The sequence below is a fragment of the Ctenopharyngodon idella genome, chromosome 7, assembly GCF_019924925.1.
Source record: "Ctenopharyngodon idella isolate HZGC_01 chromosome 7, HZGC01, whole genome shotgun sequence".
NCBI lineage: Eukaryota > Metazoa > Chordata > Actinopteri > Cypriniformes > Xenocyprididae > Ctenopharyngodon > Ctenopharyngodon idella.
Genome location: NC_067226.1, coordinates 31,745,283 through 31,763,192, shown reverse-complemented (window position 1 = coordinate 31,763,192; position 17,910 = coordinate 31,745,283). Strand labels below are relative to the sequence as shown.

The 17,910-nt window shown below is 36.2% G+C and overlaps 1 protein-coding gene across 8 annotated transcripts in view; it reads right to left on the bottom strand.

Moving 5' to 3' along the window:
• LOC127515560 (A-kinase anchor protein 13) overlaps positions 1-17,910 on the bottom strand; it is a 109,375-nt gene continuing 91,465 nt past the window's right edge. For 7 of the 8 annotated variants that reach the window (XM_051899359.1, XM_051899364.1, XM_051899366.1 and 4 more), the window contains 12 exons: positions 16,414-16,665; positions 14,162-14,238; positions 13,630-13,811; positions 13,347-13,429; positions 12,235-12,411; positions 11,891-12,043; positions 9,029-9,090; positions 8,358-8,402; positions 8,023-8,073; positions 5,310-5,744; positions 2,928-3,222; positions 1-2,661 (listed from right to left, as the gene is read on the bottom strand). In XM_051899359.1, coding sequence (XP_051755319.1) covers positions 2,603-2,661; positions 2,928-3,222; positions 5,310-5,744; positions 8,023-8,073; positions 8,358-8,402; positions 9,029-9,090; positions 11,891-12,043; positions 12,235-12,411; positions 13,347-13,429; positions 13,630-13,811; positions 14,162-14,238; positions 16,414-16,665 — 1,871 coding nt within the window. In that variant the 3' untranslated portion in view covers positions 1-2,602. The remainder of the gene's footprint in view (positions 2,662-2,927; positions 3,223-5,309; positions 5,745-8,022; positions 8,074-8,357; positions 8,403-9,028; positions 9,091-11,890; positions 12,044-12,234; positions 12,412-13,346; positions 13,430-13,629; positions 13,812-14,161; positions 14,239-16,413; positions 16,666-17,910) is intronic. The other variant, XM_051899362.1, reaches the window with a different exon arrangement.

Here is a 17,910-nt window from a genome sequence, read left to right as displayed (position 1 = left end):
AAATTTGCAATAGCTTTTAATGTGAGGAAAATATTGCGTCTTCTGCTTCAACACAAGGGGATCAATGATAAATAAAGCATTACGTCTCAAACACATCTTACAAAATTAATCACAAATTAAACATTTTCAGAATTTTACATTTCAACATGTTACAATATTTACATATTAATTCTTCCTTTTTATTTTGCAAGAAAACATGTACCTCAATGTACAAATGAAAGATAAACAAAAAAAATGAAACTATACTCCTGAGAAAATGCAGGGTTATATTTTAGTGCACGCCATCATTTCTTTAAGGCTAAGCAACTTCAATTTACGTTTATGCATGAGACATTTCAACAATATACTGCCTGAATTGAGTTTTCCCTGTCGCTTTGTTCCTGAGGACAAAAGTGTGACTGACAGTTCTGTAAGGCCAAAGGCACCGTTCTTAAATTACAAATCAATAATTCCCTTTGTGCGTGTGACGAAATAATAATTCCTGCACTGCGTCACTGTGTCTCCTCTGACATCAAGTTATGTAAATCCACAGAGGAGCTTTCCATTATAAAATGCTTCTCTGCTGCACCCTCATGGTGGAGTTAAGTCAGTGCAGGTGAAAACTGCAACGCAAACCTGCACAAGTAGGACTTTAAGAGCATGTACTGCTTAAAAAAACAGAATTAAAATAAAAATAACAAATGTTCTTGGACCAATAACTCCTAACAAAATCAGGCCAACAGAATCTCTAGCTGAACAAAAGCCTGTATGCTTGTAGGGTGAATATTCATGTATGATGAAATAAGTGGACACTTTGTGTGCAAAACCGGGGTGTTGAATGTATTATTTTTGACATTTAGATATGATATGGTTCATTCGATCCATAAGGGTGAACGTATAGGCTAAGTTCACTATCCTGTGTGGATGTTTATCTCCATTACCTGTCCAGCAGGTAGCTTTAAATATCCTCCAGGAGTCTACGATTCATACAGTATTTACAGCTCATCTGTCCTGCTAAAGTCATGAAGTATTAAACACAGATGGATCAGAGAATCTCAAACTAGCATCAAATGCCTTGGTATGTTATACAACGGCCCCCAAAAACTGTCCTTAGGGCATTATCTTTGGAATGCTAATGAAAAATTGATTGTCATCTTCGGGGTAACATGTGAAGGGTGTTAAAGTGCTCGGTGGCATTTCAAAGACGGGACATTCCTTCGGGAACCTAAAATAGAAGACATGGGGAAAATGGAAAACCACCTCTCTGCCCTAATCTGTTTAAATGTTAAAACTGAGATTAAATTTTAAATTGTCATTCTTGTGTGCAATAAGCTGAAATGATTTCTCGTCCTAAAATGTTGGCCAAAAGGGGGGGCTATAATTGATTACAATTTTTGCGTTTTCCGAACCTTTTGGTGGAACAACTGATTTGTAAATGAGTGCCGACAACTGAGACACAGAAATACAGAAATCTGTATGTTTTAAAATGTTATGGATAGATGGGATTTGTCTGATTAACAAACATTTGAAAGTGCAAATCTTAAGATTGATGTGTAGTTCTCTGGGTGAATCTCACAAACATGTCCACGTCATATTTATCCCCAAAATAAATTAATAATAATAAAAATAATAGTAATTTAAAAAGTGTATATTATATATAAATATATATATATATATATATATATATATATATATATATATAAATTATAAATTAAAGTTTTAAAAAAAATTAAAGCTTTAAAAAATAAAAAAATTATATATACACGCTAAAAAATAACAAAAAAAAATGAAAAAATGTACACAGTAAAATACAGTTTTCCACTGAAACAGTAATGTACCATAAAACAATGCATTGTGGGTAATATTTGTCACTTTAAGAAAAGAGGCCTATAGGCGACTTTCTTGAAAACGACAAATATTACCCAGAATGCATTATAATATACAGAATGCATTGTAATATACAAAAGTAATAAACTGTAAAAACAATGCATTCTGGGTAATATTTATCCTTTTCGAGAAAGTAACCTATAGGATAATTTCTTGAAAACGATAAATAATATTACCTAGAATGCATTGATTTTACGGTATGTTACTTTTTCGATGGAAACATTTTTAGTGTATATATATATATATATAGATATATGTATGTATGTATGTATGTATGTGTGTGTGTGTGTGTGTATATATATATATATATATATATACACACACATATAAAAAAATAATTCTTACTGTAATACAGCAAGTTTTTAACTTTATAACAGCAAAAATACATTTTATATAAAATATTATATAAAAGGAACATTTACCATGCTATATAAATACAACTTAAATAATATATTATTACTGTTTCTACATTACAGTAATTTAGGGGTAAATGTCCTAAATTGTTATTAAAATAATGTCATAATACAAAAAAAAAAAAAATAATAAAACAATACTAAAATATAATATTTTATTTTGGGATATAATATGACTTGGATATGTTTTGTGTGATTTATCATATTTTAGAAAGATTGCCGAATCATAACTGTGATATGAGGGCACTTTGGGAAACTTCCTACAAGATTTGATAGAAAGTCCATGAGAGGGAATGATGTGGACAGAAGGGATGATGGGTAAATCAGCAGAAGAAGATCTCTCCATCCATAGGAGGCTCCGCCAGGGGCAACAGATGTGATGCTGTAGACAAAACACAGCAGGATTTGAGAAGATGATTCATCTAGACTGAACCACAATAGATACAGTCATCATTCTCAGTGTAACGGACATTGATGCATTCACTTCTTCAGTATGTGCAAAGATCTTCCTCCTTTTACAATTTAAATGGAAATATGTGACGTTCTGCGTCAGAGAACGGACACAGAGATTGTGATTTGCAGGCTAACTGAATTAATTCTTTCTCATTATCTCTATTGAATTAGTGCCTGTGAGTTCACTGTGTTCACCTGCATCCTGAGGAGGCTGGTTTTTGCTCTTCTTCTTCTTTTTGTCCTTTTTCTCCTTAGATGTAGCCAGCTGAAGCAGTCGTGTGGGCATCTGGTTTTGACCCTCTATGCTCTGAGTTTTGCCGCCCAAGGAGAAGAGGCTGCGGCCCTTCTGTTTGGAGTCAATCCTGGACAAAGAGTTCTTCCTGGGGCTGGACGATAACTCGCCCTCCCAGATCTCTCGCTCTATGGAGCTGCTGCTCTGGAGCTTCAGGGAGTCCTCTGATGTGCTGGACGGGGTGCGCTGAAGACGAGCCTGTAGAAATAAATGATAGGTTATGAGTTAAAACTCAAATCAGAACGGGATCAGGAAATGACATGAGCTCAATCACAAGCATCACAGGTCAACGTGTCAAAGTATGCATGCTATTTTCTAGATGGTCTGGAGAGGAACGAACTCAACAGCAAGCTCCGAACCGACTCACTGGCTTTACGTGACTTCTGTTAGTCAGAGCGCAGAAGTCTTTGAAGTCTGACAAGTCATGTTTACAAAAAAAAAAAGGTATGTTAAGGTGCAAAAAGAACTTGTAATTATTCATAATAATATTTAAATTTATAATTTGAACAACAGACTCATCAATATTACAATATATATATTAAGGAGGGACCTAAATTAATCAAAAGTGAGAGTAAGGGTGCTTTCACACCTGCCTCATTTAGTTCGGATGAATCGTACTAGAGTTTGTTGTCCCCCGTGGAGCAGTTCGTTTGGGCAGGTGTGAAAGCAGTAATCGCACTCGGGTGTGCACCAAAAGCCAACCAAACAAGCGTACCAAGACCTCTTGGTACGCTTTCAAATGAACTCTGGAGCGCTTTGCTTAAGATGTGAAAGCAATCTGACCCAACAGACCAACGAACAAAATGATATTATAATTCATAATGGGAAATGTGTTATGTAAAAGGCAGTAGTGTCTGATTCTGTGAGTGAGCGCATTAGTTACCGTAGCTGAAAAAAAATGTTGTGTAATTGTGCTTCTCCATGCAAGAACGCTGTCCAGACGAAGCCTTGATTCCAGCTCTGCCTGCATTATAACATTCACATATGGTCTCGACACATTTAGCCTACTAGACAGCGCTGGGTGATCCAGAGAGAGCGTGTTTGAATTTGCCGCAGTATTAATATAAAAGCAGAACATAATTTAACAGCGGGAATGACGGCCAGTTTGTATTTGCGTGTCTCCACAGTTACAAATAAAGCCACAATAAGCTCATGGAGCTAATTTGTCAATCATTTTGATGAATGACGCTGAGAAAACTCTGACCAATAAGACTCGCATAAACACATTTTGGTACGCTTTGAAATGTTGCCATGTGAAAGCGAACCGAACCAAGAAGAAAATGTAACGTAACAAATTTAGTCCCTGTTTCGGAACAAAACAAATGAATATTTATATATTATATATATATATATATATATATATATATATATATATATATATATATATATATATATATATACATACACACACACACCTAACATTTGTTTTTAGTGTTTTGAAAGATTCAATTGTTTTTTAATCTTTAAAAAAACTAAATGTTAAAGTAGGAGAATGAGCATGCACAATTATATTTTCAATATCAGCATATACTGTACATAACGCAACTGATATGAGCTATAATAACTGGTCAATAATAACTGATATTCTGCTTACCTAATTTGTAGTATTTTCTTGGTTATATTTTTATCTCACAAATAAAAAAAAAAATTAAAAACAAAAAAAAAGACAAGTGAACAAGACGTTAGGATGATAGTCAAAAGATTAAAATTAGACCTTTCTTAAAGGGTTAGTTCACCCAAAAATGAAAATTCTGTCATTAATTACTCACCCTCGTGTCATTCCACACCCGCAAGACCTTCATTCATCTTCAGAAGTCTTTAGTCTTTAGTACCTTTAGATGTCTTTAGTATCTTTCTGGACCTTGAAAGTGTTGATTATATGGACGAGTCATATACCTCTCGGATTCATCAAAAATATATTAATTTGTGTTCTGAAGATGAATGAAGGTCTTACGGGTGTGGAACGACATAAGGGTGAATAATTAATGACAAATTTAATTTTTGGGTGAACTAACCCTGTAATTCATCCAACTTTATTTAGTCATGCACACGGTCAAATTTCTGGAATTTCTCAAATGACCATGTCACAAACAGTTCCTCAAAACTAATATTTTTGGTTGCTCTCAAACCAAAAGCCAGAAAAAAAAAAAGAATTTTCAATAAAATTCTGCAGAAAAAAAATATGATGGCCTATGAATCTTTATCTGGAGTGAATTCATATTCGAAATAGTTAATGAGTCATGTGCAGATGAAAAAGGGTGCAAAATGTGCAGTTCAAGCCTCACCTCCACCTCCCGGAGGTGCTCCACTCTCTCCAGCTCCTTCTGCATCTGCTCCCTCTCCCTCTCCAGCCTCCTCTGAGCATCCCTCAGTCTCTCTAGATCCTTCTGATAATCCTCCTTCCTTCCCAGCAGCTCCTGCTGCGCATCCTCCAACTCCTTGTTCCTCCTCCGCATCTCCTCCTCCCTCACGTTCAGCAGCACCTCCCGGTCCATCAGCTCCCGTTCCTTCACATCCCACTCCTTTTCCTTGCGTCGCTTCTCTTCGGCGTGGGCTGCCTGCTGACGCTGTAGAGCGGCGGCTTCCTGTCGGTGCCGCTCCAAGCTGCGCTGTTTCTCCTGCTCCACCAGCGAGGGGGGACGAGAGGAGCGGGACGGGGTGCGCTCGCTCAGGGCCTGACGCTGGTCCTCGATAAAAGTGTCCTGCTGCAGCACCACAGCCTGTAAACAAGATTCACACAGAAACCATTTAAAACAAGACATTATATATAAACACACTGTGGCTAGTAATAGTAAACAAGGAAAAAATATATAACAAGTATACAAATCTAATTTAAATTGTTATATTTGAATATTTTCAAATTATACATTCAGATTTACACACACATATATATGCGGCTGTCAAGCGATTCAAATATTTAATCTAATTAATTAAACGATGTGGCGATCAATTAATCTAATTAATCACACATCAGATTTGGCTGAAAACATAATTTAAAAAAGCATGAAATGGACATTACAAGAAGTAGTTTTAGAAAAAAAATTTTTTTTTGATTTGATTCAACAGAGAATTTATTACACAAACTTTTAGGCTTCAGCGGCCATGAGGGTGAGTAAATGACAGAATTTTCATTTTTGGGTGAACTATACCTTTTTTTTTTTTTTTTTATTAATATGTAAATATACATTTTTTTTTTTTTAAAGAAATACTCTAAATAAAAAACTAAAACTGCCAGTAGGTGGCAGTAAATGTCTAAATTTGTGAGTCATTGAGTCATTCATTCATTCAGTTCGTTCAAACAGCTGATTCATTCAGGAATTAAGTAAATGGCTCTCTTTATGAATGGGCTATTGAATCATTGGTTCACCTGATTGATTCGTTCAAACGGCTAATTCATTCGGGAATAAAGTAAATGGCTCTCTTTAGCTGAATCTCATTTCGGAGGTTGCGTCCTCCGGAGGTCACATTTGAAGGCTGCATACGTCATCAAGGATGTCTTATTTAAAGGGGACCTATTATGTCCCTTTCACAAGATGTAATATAAATCTCTGGTGTCCCCAGATTGTGTCTGAAGTTTCAGCTCAAAATACCCCACAGATCATTTATTAAAGCTTGTCAAATTTCCCCCTATTTGGGTGTGAGCAAAAACACACCATTTTTGTGTGTGTCCCTTTAAATGCAAATGAGCTGCTGCTCCCGGCCTTTTTTCCAAAAGAGGGCAGAGCTTTAACAGCTCGCACAACAACAACAAAGCTGGAGAATCTCACGCAGCCAAAATGAAGATTGTCAGTAACGGTGTTCAGCCTTACATTGTTCAAACCGGAGTCGAACACTGATGGAGAGACTAAAAGGGTTAGTTCACCCAAAAATCAAAATAAAGTCATTAATTACTCACCCTCATGTCGTTCTACACCCGTAAGACCTTTGTTCATCTTCGGAACACAAATTAAGATATTTTTGATGAAATCCGATGGCTCAGCGAGGCCTCTATTGAGAGTAAAGCCATTCAAACTCTCAAGGTCCATAAAGGTACTAAAAACATATTTGAAACAGTTCATGTGAGTTCAGTGGTTCTATCTTAATATTATAAAGCGACGAGAATACTTTTTGTGCGGCAAAAAAACAAAATAAAGACTTCAACAATATCTAGTGATATTCAGAGCTTTACGAATCGAATCAGTGAATCGGAGCGGAATCGGAGTTTAGCCGTTTGATAGGAGATCCGAATCACTAATTCAAAACAAAAGATTCATAAAGATCAGAAGCTTCATGAAGCAGTGTTTTGAAATCGGCCCATATAGATATTGCTGAAAAGTCGTTATTTTGTTTTTTTGGCGCACAAAAAATATTCTTGTCACTTTATAATATTAAGATAGAACCACTGAACTCACATGAACTGTTTCAAATATGTTTTTAGTACCTTTATGGACCTTGAGAGTTTGAATGGCTTTGCTCTGAATAGAGGCCTCACTGAGCCATCGGATTTCATCAAAAGTATCTTAATTTGTGTTCCGAAGATGAACGAAGGTCTTCAGCCTACAAATGCGAACTCCGGAGGACGCAGCCTTCGAAATGAGACGAAGCTTTTATGAATGGACCACTGAATCATTGGTTCACACGACTTATTCGTTCAAAACGTGCATTCATTTCGAAATGAAAACTGTTGCTCAGAGATGCACAACAGTTCTGCTCTGGCTTTACAGATAATATTTGTGCAGACAATATTGTGTCTAAAATATAACACAATATTAACCCTTTTTTATTAAACTGTTGTATAAAATCAGTATCACATCTGCACTCGTGCTATTCGGGACAAAACAGCACGTGTGTGATATTGCACTAATTACTCATGTGATATTGCGTAACTATAATCATGATATAAATATGAGATAAAAACTCATACAGGGGCATTTTTGCCCTGATATCTTAAATTTTAGGAGCATCTAACTGCATTCTATAGGCTCCAAACACCAGTCATACTGTTTTTGAAATACACACCTGAAGTGAGGTCAAGAGCTCATGGAGGTGAGTGACACTAGTCAGGACCTGCTGTCAGGAAACACAAATCATCAGGAAAGACTGTCATTTGTCAAGTCTCACAACAGCAAGAAAAAAGACACCAAAATGTATAAACATCACAAAAATACATACAACTGATTAAATCTAAAAGTTATTCAAGAATGTCATAGGAAACAGTTGTTATCATCTCTGCATGTTATCCAGATCCACTGATTCTTTGCCAGGTCAACGAGCTAAAAACAACATCCACAACCCCAAGAAGCTCTGAAGGATAACACCCTCGACTCTAAAAGAAGCATGCTCTTCGGTCTTACCTCGCTGTTTCTCTTCAGCAGGAGCAGCAGGTTGGCGTTTCCTCCCTGTAGAGCAGACAAGCAGAGACTGCAGCTTTACTGAGCCCAGCTGAGAGTTTAATCAGCCCAGCACCTACCAGAGCGCAGGCCTGAGCCCAGCTCACCGCTGCTCATTACGCACATTAAAGAGTCAGGCGATGCTGGGCGCTCCTAATGGACGCTTATTCATTTTCCACCCTTCACTGAGCTCCCACTGCACTAATGACTGCCATTAGCTACAAAACCTGACAGGATAGAATCACAGCGCATGTGTGTGTAGTAAAGACTAAATGACACTAGGGGGCAGTATGGGTAATATGGTTCAGTTTATATAGTCAGATAGAATGCATACCCTTTCATTATGATTACTATTTTTGGGAAACAGTCAAACTTTTTTTTTCAGTCAAACTGGAGAACATCAAAATGACCATAACTAAATAATATTCATGAGTAACAATGTGTGACACTGACACCTTGGTTTACAAGTATGTGAGGATATGAGGATTCATTCATTTTAAGATGTTTATCATATGTTTACAGCACAGACATAATTTCCTGTTTTAAACTTAAACATAAATTCAGATGCTGACTGGGTAACATAGTGTTAGCTTGAACCAAGGCTATTTTCCTATTGGCTGGAGCAGACTTCCTACCTTCTTTAGGACACTGTCAGATTCTGTCCTCCGAAGATCTTCAGCTTCCTCTTTGTCGCCATCTACAGCCACACAAACACAATGAGCGTGAGCAGGATCCAATCAGCAATCAATCATGCTTTTATATATATATATATATATATATATATATATATATAAGATTTGTAACATTTTCTTGGAGACACATTACAATAAGGTTTAATTTGTTAACATTAGCTGAACTAACAATTAGCAAAACTTCTACAGCATTTATTAATCTTAGTTCAATTATTCTCAACATTTACTGATGTATTTTTAAGATAAAAGTTGTATCATTAATTAATGCACTCTGAACTAACACGAACATGAACATTTTCACTAACATTAACAGGTAATAAATGCTGCAAAAATATATTGCTAACTGTTATTGTAAGTTAAAGAGGACCTATTATGCTTTTTTACATGTTCATCTTTCTTTAGTGTGTAATGTTTCTGTTTGAGCATGAAAAAGGTCTGCAAAGTTACAAAGTCCCTCCAGCAGGAGTTATTCTCTCTATCAGTGTCACTGTTTCTCAACTCCCTGAAATGTCTCCATTGTAGTCTTGAGTTTTCTTCTGGGAACGAACGTCACGATATTCCTCATTTAAATAATTCCTGCCCAAGGCAAATGCAAATAAAGGGGCGGGGCTTGGTTGAGTTGCTTAGTAGTGTGTTAAAACTCGCAGTTATGGTAAGGAGCGGGACATTTCCCAAACACGCTGGAAGCACTTGACCAATCACAACACACTGGTCCAGCTGACCAATCAGAGCACATTGTGCTTTTCAGAAGGAGGGGCTTCATAGAGACAGGAGCTAAACAGAGCGTTACTGACAGACTGAGAAGAGAGGAGCTGCAACAATGGAGAATATGTGAAAAATAATGTTCAAGCACGACATTAAAGCATGAAAAACATTCAAGTAGAGCCCAAAAACAAAATCAAACTTTGAAATAGGGCTGCACGATAATGGTTAAACTGATAATCACGATTATTTTGCTCAAAATTATAATCACGATTATTCTATCAAAAAGGGTAATGTAGTAATGGCCATTTTGTACGTTCTTTACCAACCTACACTTCACTCAAAAGGCCGGTAGGTGGCACACCGACTTCATTTAACCAACTATGATAACTTCGTTAGATGGTAAATCAATACAAAACACATGGTTTTGGTGAGCGCTTTGTAATCTGTATTCACATTAGATTTTTAAAGCAACACAATTAATTTGCAAATGAGACAAACCACAGATTCAGATTGCCCTGTAAATTCGTAAAGCAAAGAATGATGCTCTTTGACATAAAAAAAAAAAAAATGTCCCAGTGGCGATATCATTTTCAACTGATTAACATTATGAAAACTGGTAAAACCTTTAGGAACTTCAAAAGATAAAAGAGCGAAACTCCTAATATTATTTCCAATAATTCCAAACTATGTTCATTTTCCCGATTTAATTGTCACATAGGTTGCAAAAGTGCATTCTGCAAACAGTAAGGTGGAGATCCGTGTTGCATTTGTTGAAATTCATCGCTGAAGGTTTGATCATGGCAGATTTAGTCACACAAATAGTGGCTTGTGAAGAAACAAAGACTGGCTGTATGACACTTTCATTGAAGGAGAATTTCGCTGTGGAGATCACTAAACTCCAGCGCACGTTTGTTTTCAGATCATCAGCGTTGCAGATTGCATAGATTAAGTAAAACACTGGGAAGACAGTATATCTTTTTAAGGGAAAAGCTCTATTTGGGGGATTTAAGCTGTTTGCATCTGGCAACCACAAGCATATCCCAAAGAAAAAACACGTTTTCAGGATAAATAACGAGCGGGCCAATATCGTGACGATTATTTGTAATCAATCGAGAGAAGCAGATATCGTTATCGCGATTAAAATACGATTAATCGTGCAGCCCTACTTTGAAAAAGGGCATACTAGGTCCTCATTAATAAATGCTGTAAAAATATATTGCTCATTGTCAGTTTATGTTAGTTAAAGCATTAAAGGGTTAGTTCACCCAAACATGAAAATTATTCCATAATTTACTCACCCTCAAGCCATCGTAGGTGTATATGACTTTCTTCTTTTAGACGAACACAATCAGAGTTATATTAAAAAAATATCCTGGCTCTTCCAAACTTCATAAGTTCTTCTGAAGTGAAGCGATGGGTTTTTGTAAGAAAAATACCCATATTTAAAATTTTATCAACTATAATAACTAGCTTCCTGCAAACAGCCATACGCGAGTCTAGTTCCGGCCAAAGGGTGACCTATTGACCTACTGACAAATGCAAAAGCGCAGAGGATAGAGCAAAGCAAAATGTCCTACATCATACATCACGTAAGAAGTTACTCTTTTGGCACAAGGTGACTTGTGCAGTATGCGTACAGTCGGCTGCCAGAAGCTAGTTATTATAGTTTTAAATATGGATATTTTTCTTACAAAAACCCATCGCTTCGCTTCAGAAGGCCTTTATTAACTCCATGGAGCTGTATGGATTACTTTTATGATGGATGGATGCACTGTTTTGGGCTTCAAAATCAGACCCCCCCATTCACTCCAATTATAAAGCTTGGAAGAGCCAGGATATATATTTAATATATCTCCGACTGTGTTCGTCTGAAAGAAGATAGTCATATAAACCTAGGATGGCTTGAGGGTGAGTAAATCATGGGATAATTTTCATTTTTGGGTGAACTATCCCTTTAACTAATGTTAACAAATGAGACCTTACTGTAAAGTGTTACTGTTTTCTTAAATAGGTACATGTTTGTTTGCATGTAGTTATACAAACAATTATTAATTTGACAAAAAAAATGACATTTCCTGGCGAGTACATTAAATGTCTCACGTTTGCAGATGTTCATCTGGTGGCTGTCAAAGCCTCCGAAGGTCTCGGCTCTGCGCGGCAGACACACGGGTCCCATGTTCCCCTGAGCGCAGGCCACCTGCTGCCCGACCGCCCCTCCCAGAGTGCTGTTTACCAGCGCCTGCAACATCTCCACTGCCACATAAACACACACATGTACGTCACTAACCGCATTACATTAAGTGAGTTACTAGTCCTGGAAGAACATTAGAGCTGGAAATGAGATGCTGCCACAGCTGCCACCAAACACAAATAACTCATAAATAACACATCCGTTTTAAGACGACAGGCGGAGAACAGCTGAAGACGCTGGTGGCGTTTCTTACCCTCTCTGAGAGCGTCTATCATGATGGGTTCCCCCTTGGGTACGTCCTCACTGTTGGCCCTGAAGAGCATTTTGACTGGCGAAGCGGTGTCGTCGGATGAACCGCACATTTCACGGAAAAGCTTCATCTTCTCCAGCAGGAGTGAGACGATCTGTTCATCTTTCCTCTGGAGCATGTCTAAAAAGATAGGGGAGTTGTCATTTGCAGATTTATCATAATTAGCGAGCTGGATTTTTTTTTTTTTTTAAATAAAACTAAAACCCTCTTTTCTTCACCATTATTTGTGGTTCTGTGCTGCTATCGTATGAAATGAACACCACGTCAAAAGAAATTAGAGTGCAGATTTAATTAACTTAAAGTCTGAATTGAATGTAATGAGAAAACTGAAATAAGACAAAGATAATAAAACTGATAACTATTGTGCATGTTCCTCGCTGACAAACATACTGTAAAAAAGCGATTCATAAGCACATGACTCGTCTGAATCAGTTCATTTTAACAAAATGGTAAAAAATGACTCAAATCAGTCTCGAACTATTGATTTTTTTTGTCTTTAATGCTTGTACTATCATAAAAAAAAACATTAAGTTATTAAAAAGATATTGTTTTTGATTAGTAGTCCCACCCTAAACTCTTTTGTGATACCTAAAAAAAGTTTTCACAGATATAAAATGACATATTAAAATATTTATTTATTAAAAAAAATAAATGGATTACATAGAATTAGATATTTAATCATTTAAATAATAGAAAAAAATGGAGGGGTGGATGGTTGGTGTTTTCACTACAGAGTGACAGTGTTTTCTTTAATATATTAAAATATAATTAATCTATTTAATAATAATGTTAATATTATATTAATAATATTATTAATATTTTATACAAATGTAAAAAATATATGTGTGTGCACAAACATGTAAAACATTTATTTGAGAAAAAATATATATAAATAAATATACATATATACACACATATACACACATATATATATATATATATATATATATATATATATATATACACACGCACACACTACTACTATTTTGGTGAGAAAAAAATACAAAAAAATAGACAAAGAGGCACTGTAAGCTAACAGAGAGAAAAATGCTCACCTCTCATTTCTTTAGTTTTGGTTTCAAGTAGCTTCTTGTCTTCCTCCGTTTCACTCGGGATCCCCTCATCATCGTCCTTTTCTCTGTGAACCCACAAGAGGCTGTCAAATACTCTTTCATTCCCTCTGTACCTTTATGAATATACATTTCCTCCAAAAAACACCAACCATCCACCACTCCATTTTTTCAATTACATACTTAATTTTATATGATACATTTTTTATTTTTTAATATATTTTAATGTATCAATGGAGAGGGATGGATCAGAATATCAGGTACTCACATTGAGTGCATGGCGTCCTGAATGAGCTGCATCCAGGTGTTGCGTTCCTCTCGGGAACTGGCATGAACCTCCACCATTTCGGGATTTGCGATGCCGGCCGTGATGAGGAAGAGGCCGCGTTCCTCGTGGGCCACCTCACGCACAATCAGCTTCTGCAGGGAGATAACGGTGGCTCGCTGGTCCTGTTGATGAGAAAATGAAGTGTGAGACACAGAATGAGGAGGGCGGAGTGAAGGGGAACGAACACACAGAGAGAGAAAGAGAGATGGAAAGTGGGAAAGAAAGGAGGAGAGAAAAACAGAGGAAAAAAAAAATCAGTAATCAGCTTTTCCTGTTATATTCCCATTCTCGATTTTCCCCCATATGGCCACATTTTACAATCAACACGCTATTTCTTCAGAAATCAGGTCAAATGAAACATGTTTCCTTTGCCAAATGCAAAGCATACAGTAGGTACTAATCTGAAATAACAGTGGATGATTCTTATGTTCTGACTGTATCAAAAAAAAAAAAAAAAAATCAAATCACTCACCAGAGATGCAAAAACATATTTTTGATCTTTTTCTTGGAGGAACACAAAGACATCAGAAAGAAGAACTGCATGGACATCTAGGGATAAAAAATAAAGAAATTAATTAATTTCCAAAATATGTCTATTTTTATATTTAGAACCACAAATAATAATGCAATACTTTTTATGTAGACATGTGAAATATGTTTGTGTGAACCTTATTGTGTATTTTAATCTTACGCCTTAGTGATAAAATAAAATAAAAATAAAATAGTTTACATGGTTGATGAATAAAATAATAATATAATTCAATATTAACTTTGTGTTGCTTTTAATTATTTTTTTCCTAAAGATTATTACAATTTCTTTTTATTTATAAAAAAATTATTGAACTGATTTATTCACACTTCAAAATTCAAAATATCTGTCATTACAGTCACACATCATTACCAACACACATACAACACTCTCTCAAAAATCCACGTTTAGGCCGAACAAACCCATGCACTGCAAAAAATGCTGTTCTTATTTAGAGTTTTTGTCTTGTTTTTAGTCAAAATATCCTAAAGTTCTTAAATCAAGAAGCATTTTCTTGACAAGTAAAAATTATTTTCTTGTTTTCAGGAAAAATAAGTCAAAATTAAGTGAGTTTTCCTTAAAACAAGCAAAATAATCTGCCAATGGGGTAAGCAAAATAATCTTAATCCAAACTGAAAACAAGATTATATACCTTATTTTTGGTTTGAAATAAGATTATTTTGCTTACCCCATTGGCAGATTATTTTGCTTGTTTTAGGGAAAAACTCACTTAATTTTGACTTATTTTTCCTGAAAACAAGAAAATAATTTTTACTTGTCAAGAAAATGCTTAAGATATTTTGACTAGAAACAAGACAAAAACTCTAAATAAGAACAGCATTTTTTGCAGTGTGATCAGATTTCAGCACATGGGATCCTTAACACACATAAAATAGTTTGAAGATGTTTCATTTTTTGAAACAGAAGACCATTATATAAGTGTTTTAAGAGTTGAACAGTTTTGTTGAACACATAAGGGGCTGTATTCACAAAACATCTTTAAGGCTAACTTGCCGATTTAGGAGAAACTCTTAAAAATAATGGGTGTGTTAGTCCTAAATTTAGGATTCCAAAATTTTTGCTCTAAGAGAATTTCACAAAGTATTTTAGCGCTAAAACTAGCTCCTAACTCTGTGAAAAGTAGTCAAGAGGACTCCTAAGTCACTAAGACCAAATCACAAACAATCCTAAAATGGTTGTTGCCGGCAATCCGCCTCAGCAGTCCGCCCAAAGACACTGTATGCATTGAAGCAATAGGCGATAAAGCTTTGGGTACTGAACCTTTTCTTCATGAATGCAAGAAATATTTTGATTTATAGATTTTAATCTGCGATGACATAACATAAAGGTTCATTTATGTACAGGAAAAATTTATTGAATGATGAAGAATAAAAGATTGCAGTCAAGTTATCCTATAATATCCTATCGTCTGCACCTTGTGGGCATCTCGCATGACCTGAGTTTGAGTTCCGGCTCATGGACCTGTCCCGAACCCTTCCCCCCCTTTCTCTCTCCCACTTCACTTCCTGTCTACTCACTGTCCTATCATAATAAAAAGGCAAAAATGGCAAAAACATATCCTGGGAATAGGAACCAGCCGAGAGAGTGCAGACCCCGTTTTAGTTTGAAAAAGCCAGGGTTGCGTTTCAGAGTAAACGGACCAAAACGATGGCATGGCTGCCCACGTTCGCTCTGCGTATCCTTGACGACCGTGTAAACAATAACATGGAGACTGAACTGCAATCTTTGCTGGTTTTATTGTCATTTTTAGCAGCCATTGTGCAGGTAAACTCTGCATTTTTTAATACTGCGCAAGAGGCAACTGTTTACACTTGTAAACGCATGCCCATTGTGCATGAACAGTCATGTGACATGCGTTTTTGGTCGTGTACTGTAGACGGAGATCGTTTCTGAAACGCTGTGGAACGCCAGTGTAGACGAGGATCGTTTTCATTTTAAAACGTCATTTTAAAACAAAAACGCACTAGTGTAAATGGGGCCTTAGCTTAAGACTTCTCTCTGTTCCTTAGTAAAAGTTTGTCTCAGCAGCATTGTGAATAGGTTTTAAGATAAAACTCTTAGCTAAGAACTTTTACTGCTATTTAGGAGAACTCTTAGTGGTAAGATAAAATGTTTTGTGAATACGGCCCCTGGTCTACAATGAGTTGTGTGGAAACAATATTAAAGAGTTTTACCCTTCAGTCGCCCGGCAGCATTTTTCAGCTGCAGAGGACCGTCATGGAGAAGCTTCCGACAGCGCAGCAGGTCCTCTCGGGCAAACATCTGGCCGCTCTTCATGCGACTGATGGACTTGCTGTCCATACGGCCATAGATCTCTTTCAACTTTTTCTTCTTCTCATGTTCATTTACTTTACTGTCCACTGAAGTAATGATGTCTTTCACCATCTGAAGCGCCTGCGTCAAGTCCTCAAAATCCTCCTCGTTCTCTGCACAAACACACATACACACACACACAGATTTATAATATGATATTGAATTGTAATAAATTCCTATAAACAATGAACAAGTCCATTTAGTTTAATTATAGTATTAGACTGGCAGGATAAAATCCTCTTGAGAGCTATAAGCTCCTTCTCAAATTGCCCCTGAAAGGATATTTGTTATACTTGATGCTCTAATTCATTTTAAAATCTCTTTGTTGGGAACGTGACCAAAAAGCCTTTCAGGCTCGCTGTGCAACAGTTGGAAGTGATTTGCGGTAAATGTGGAATGTTTACACGTCGCGGCTCATGTGTGCGGCAGAGGGCCCGTCTCTAAGATCCGTGTTTACTGAGAGTGAAATATTGGGGTGTTATTTAAACACTGACAGGTTTGGAGAACTGAGGTTTTGACTTTGCTTTTGGCTCAAGTCCAATTTTATAGTGTCTGTTTCATTTTTGTCTTGTTTTGTCATCTCATCATAGCTGTGTATTTGTAAATGACACTAAGCACAGCAAAATCAGAGTAGTTCAAAACCTTCGAAAGTGGGCTGTGATGTCTCAATCTATGATATACAGCACCTGCAAAAGAAGCATTTTCTTTTTTTCTTTAAAAAAAATAAATTACATTACCATTCAGAAGTTTGGGGCCAGTAATATTTTGTAATGTTTTTTTATGCTTTTATTATAAGGCTGCGTTTATCTGACAAAAAAAAAAACAGCAAAAACAGTAGTATTGTGAAATATTATTACAATATGTAAAATAATGTAATTTATTCCTGTGATCAAAGCTGAATTTTCAGCATCATTACTCCAGTCTTCAGTGTCACATGATCCTTCAGAAATCATTCTAATATGCTGATTTACTCAAGAAACATTTGTGATTATTATTAACAATGTTGAAAACAGTTGTGCTGCTTCATATTTTTGTGGAAATACTGGAGGATTCATTGATGAAATACTGTTACTTTTAAATCAATTTAAAGAGATAGTTCACCCAAAAATGAAAATTATCCCATGATTTACTCACCCTCAAGCCATCCTAGGTGTATATGACTTTCTTCTTTCAGTCAAACACAATCAGAGTTATATTAAAAAAAATATTCTTCAAAGCTTTATTATGGGAGTCAATAGTAACCGAGGTTTTGAAGTCTAAAAAAACACATCCATTCATCATAAAAGTAATCCATACGGCTCCAGCGGTTCAACAAAGGCCTTCTGAAGCGAAGCGATGCGCTTTTGTAAGAAAAATAT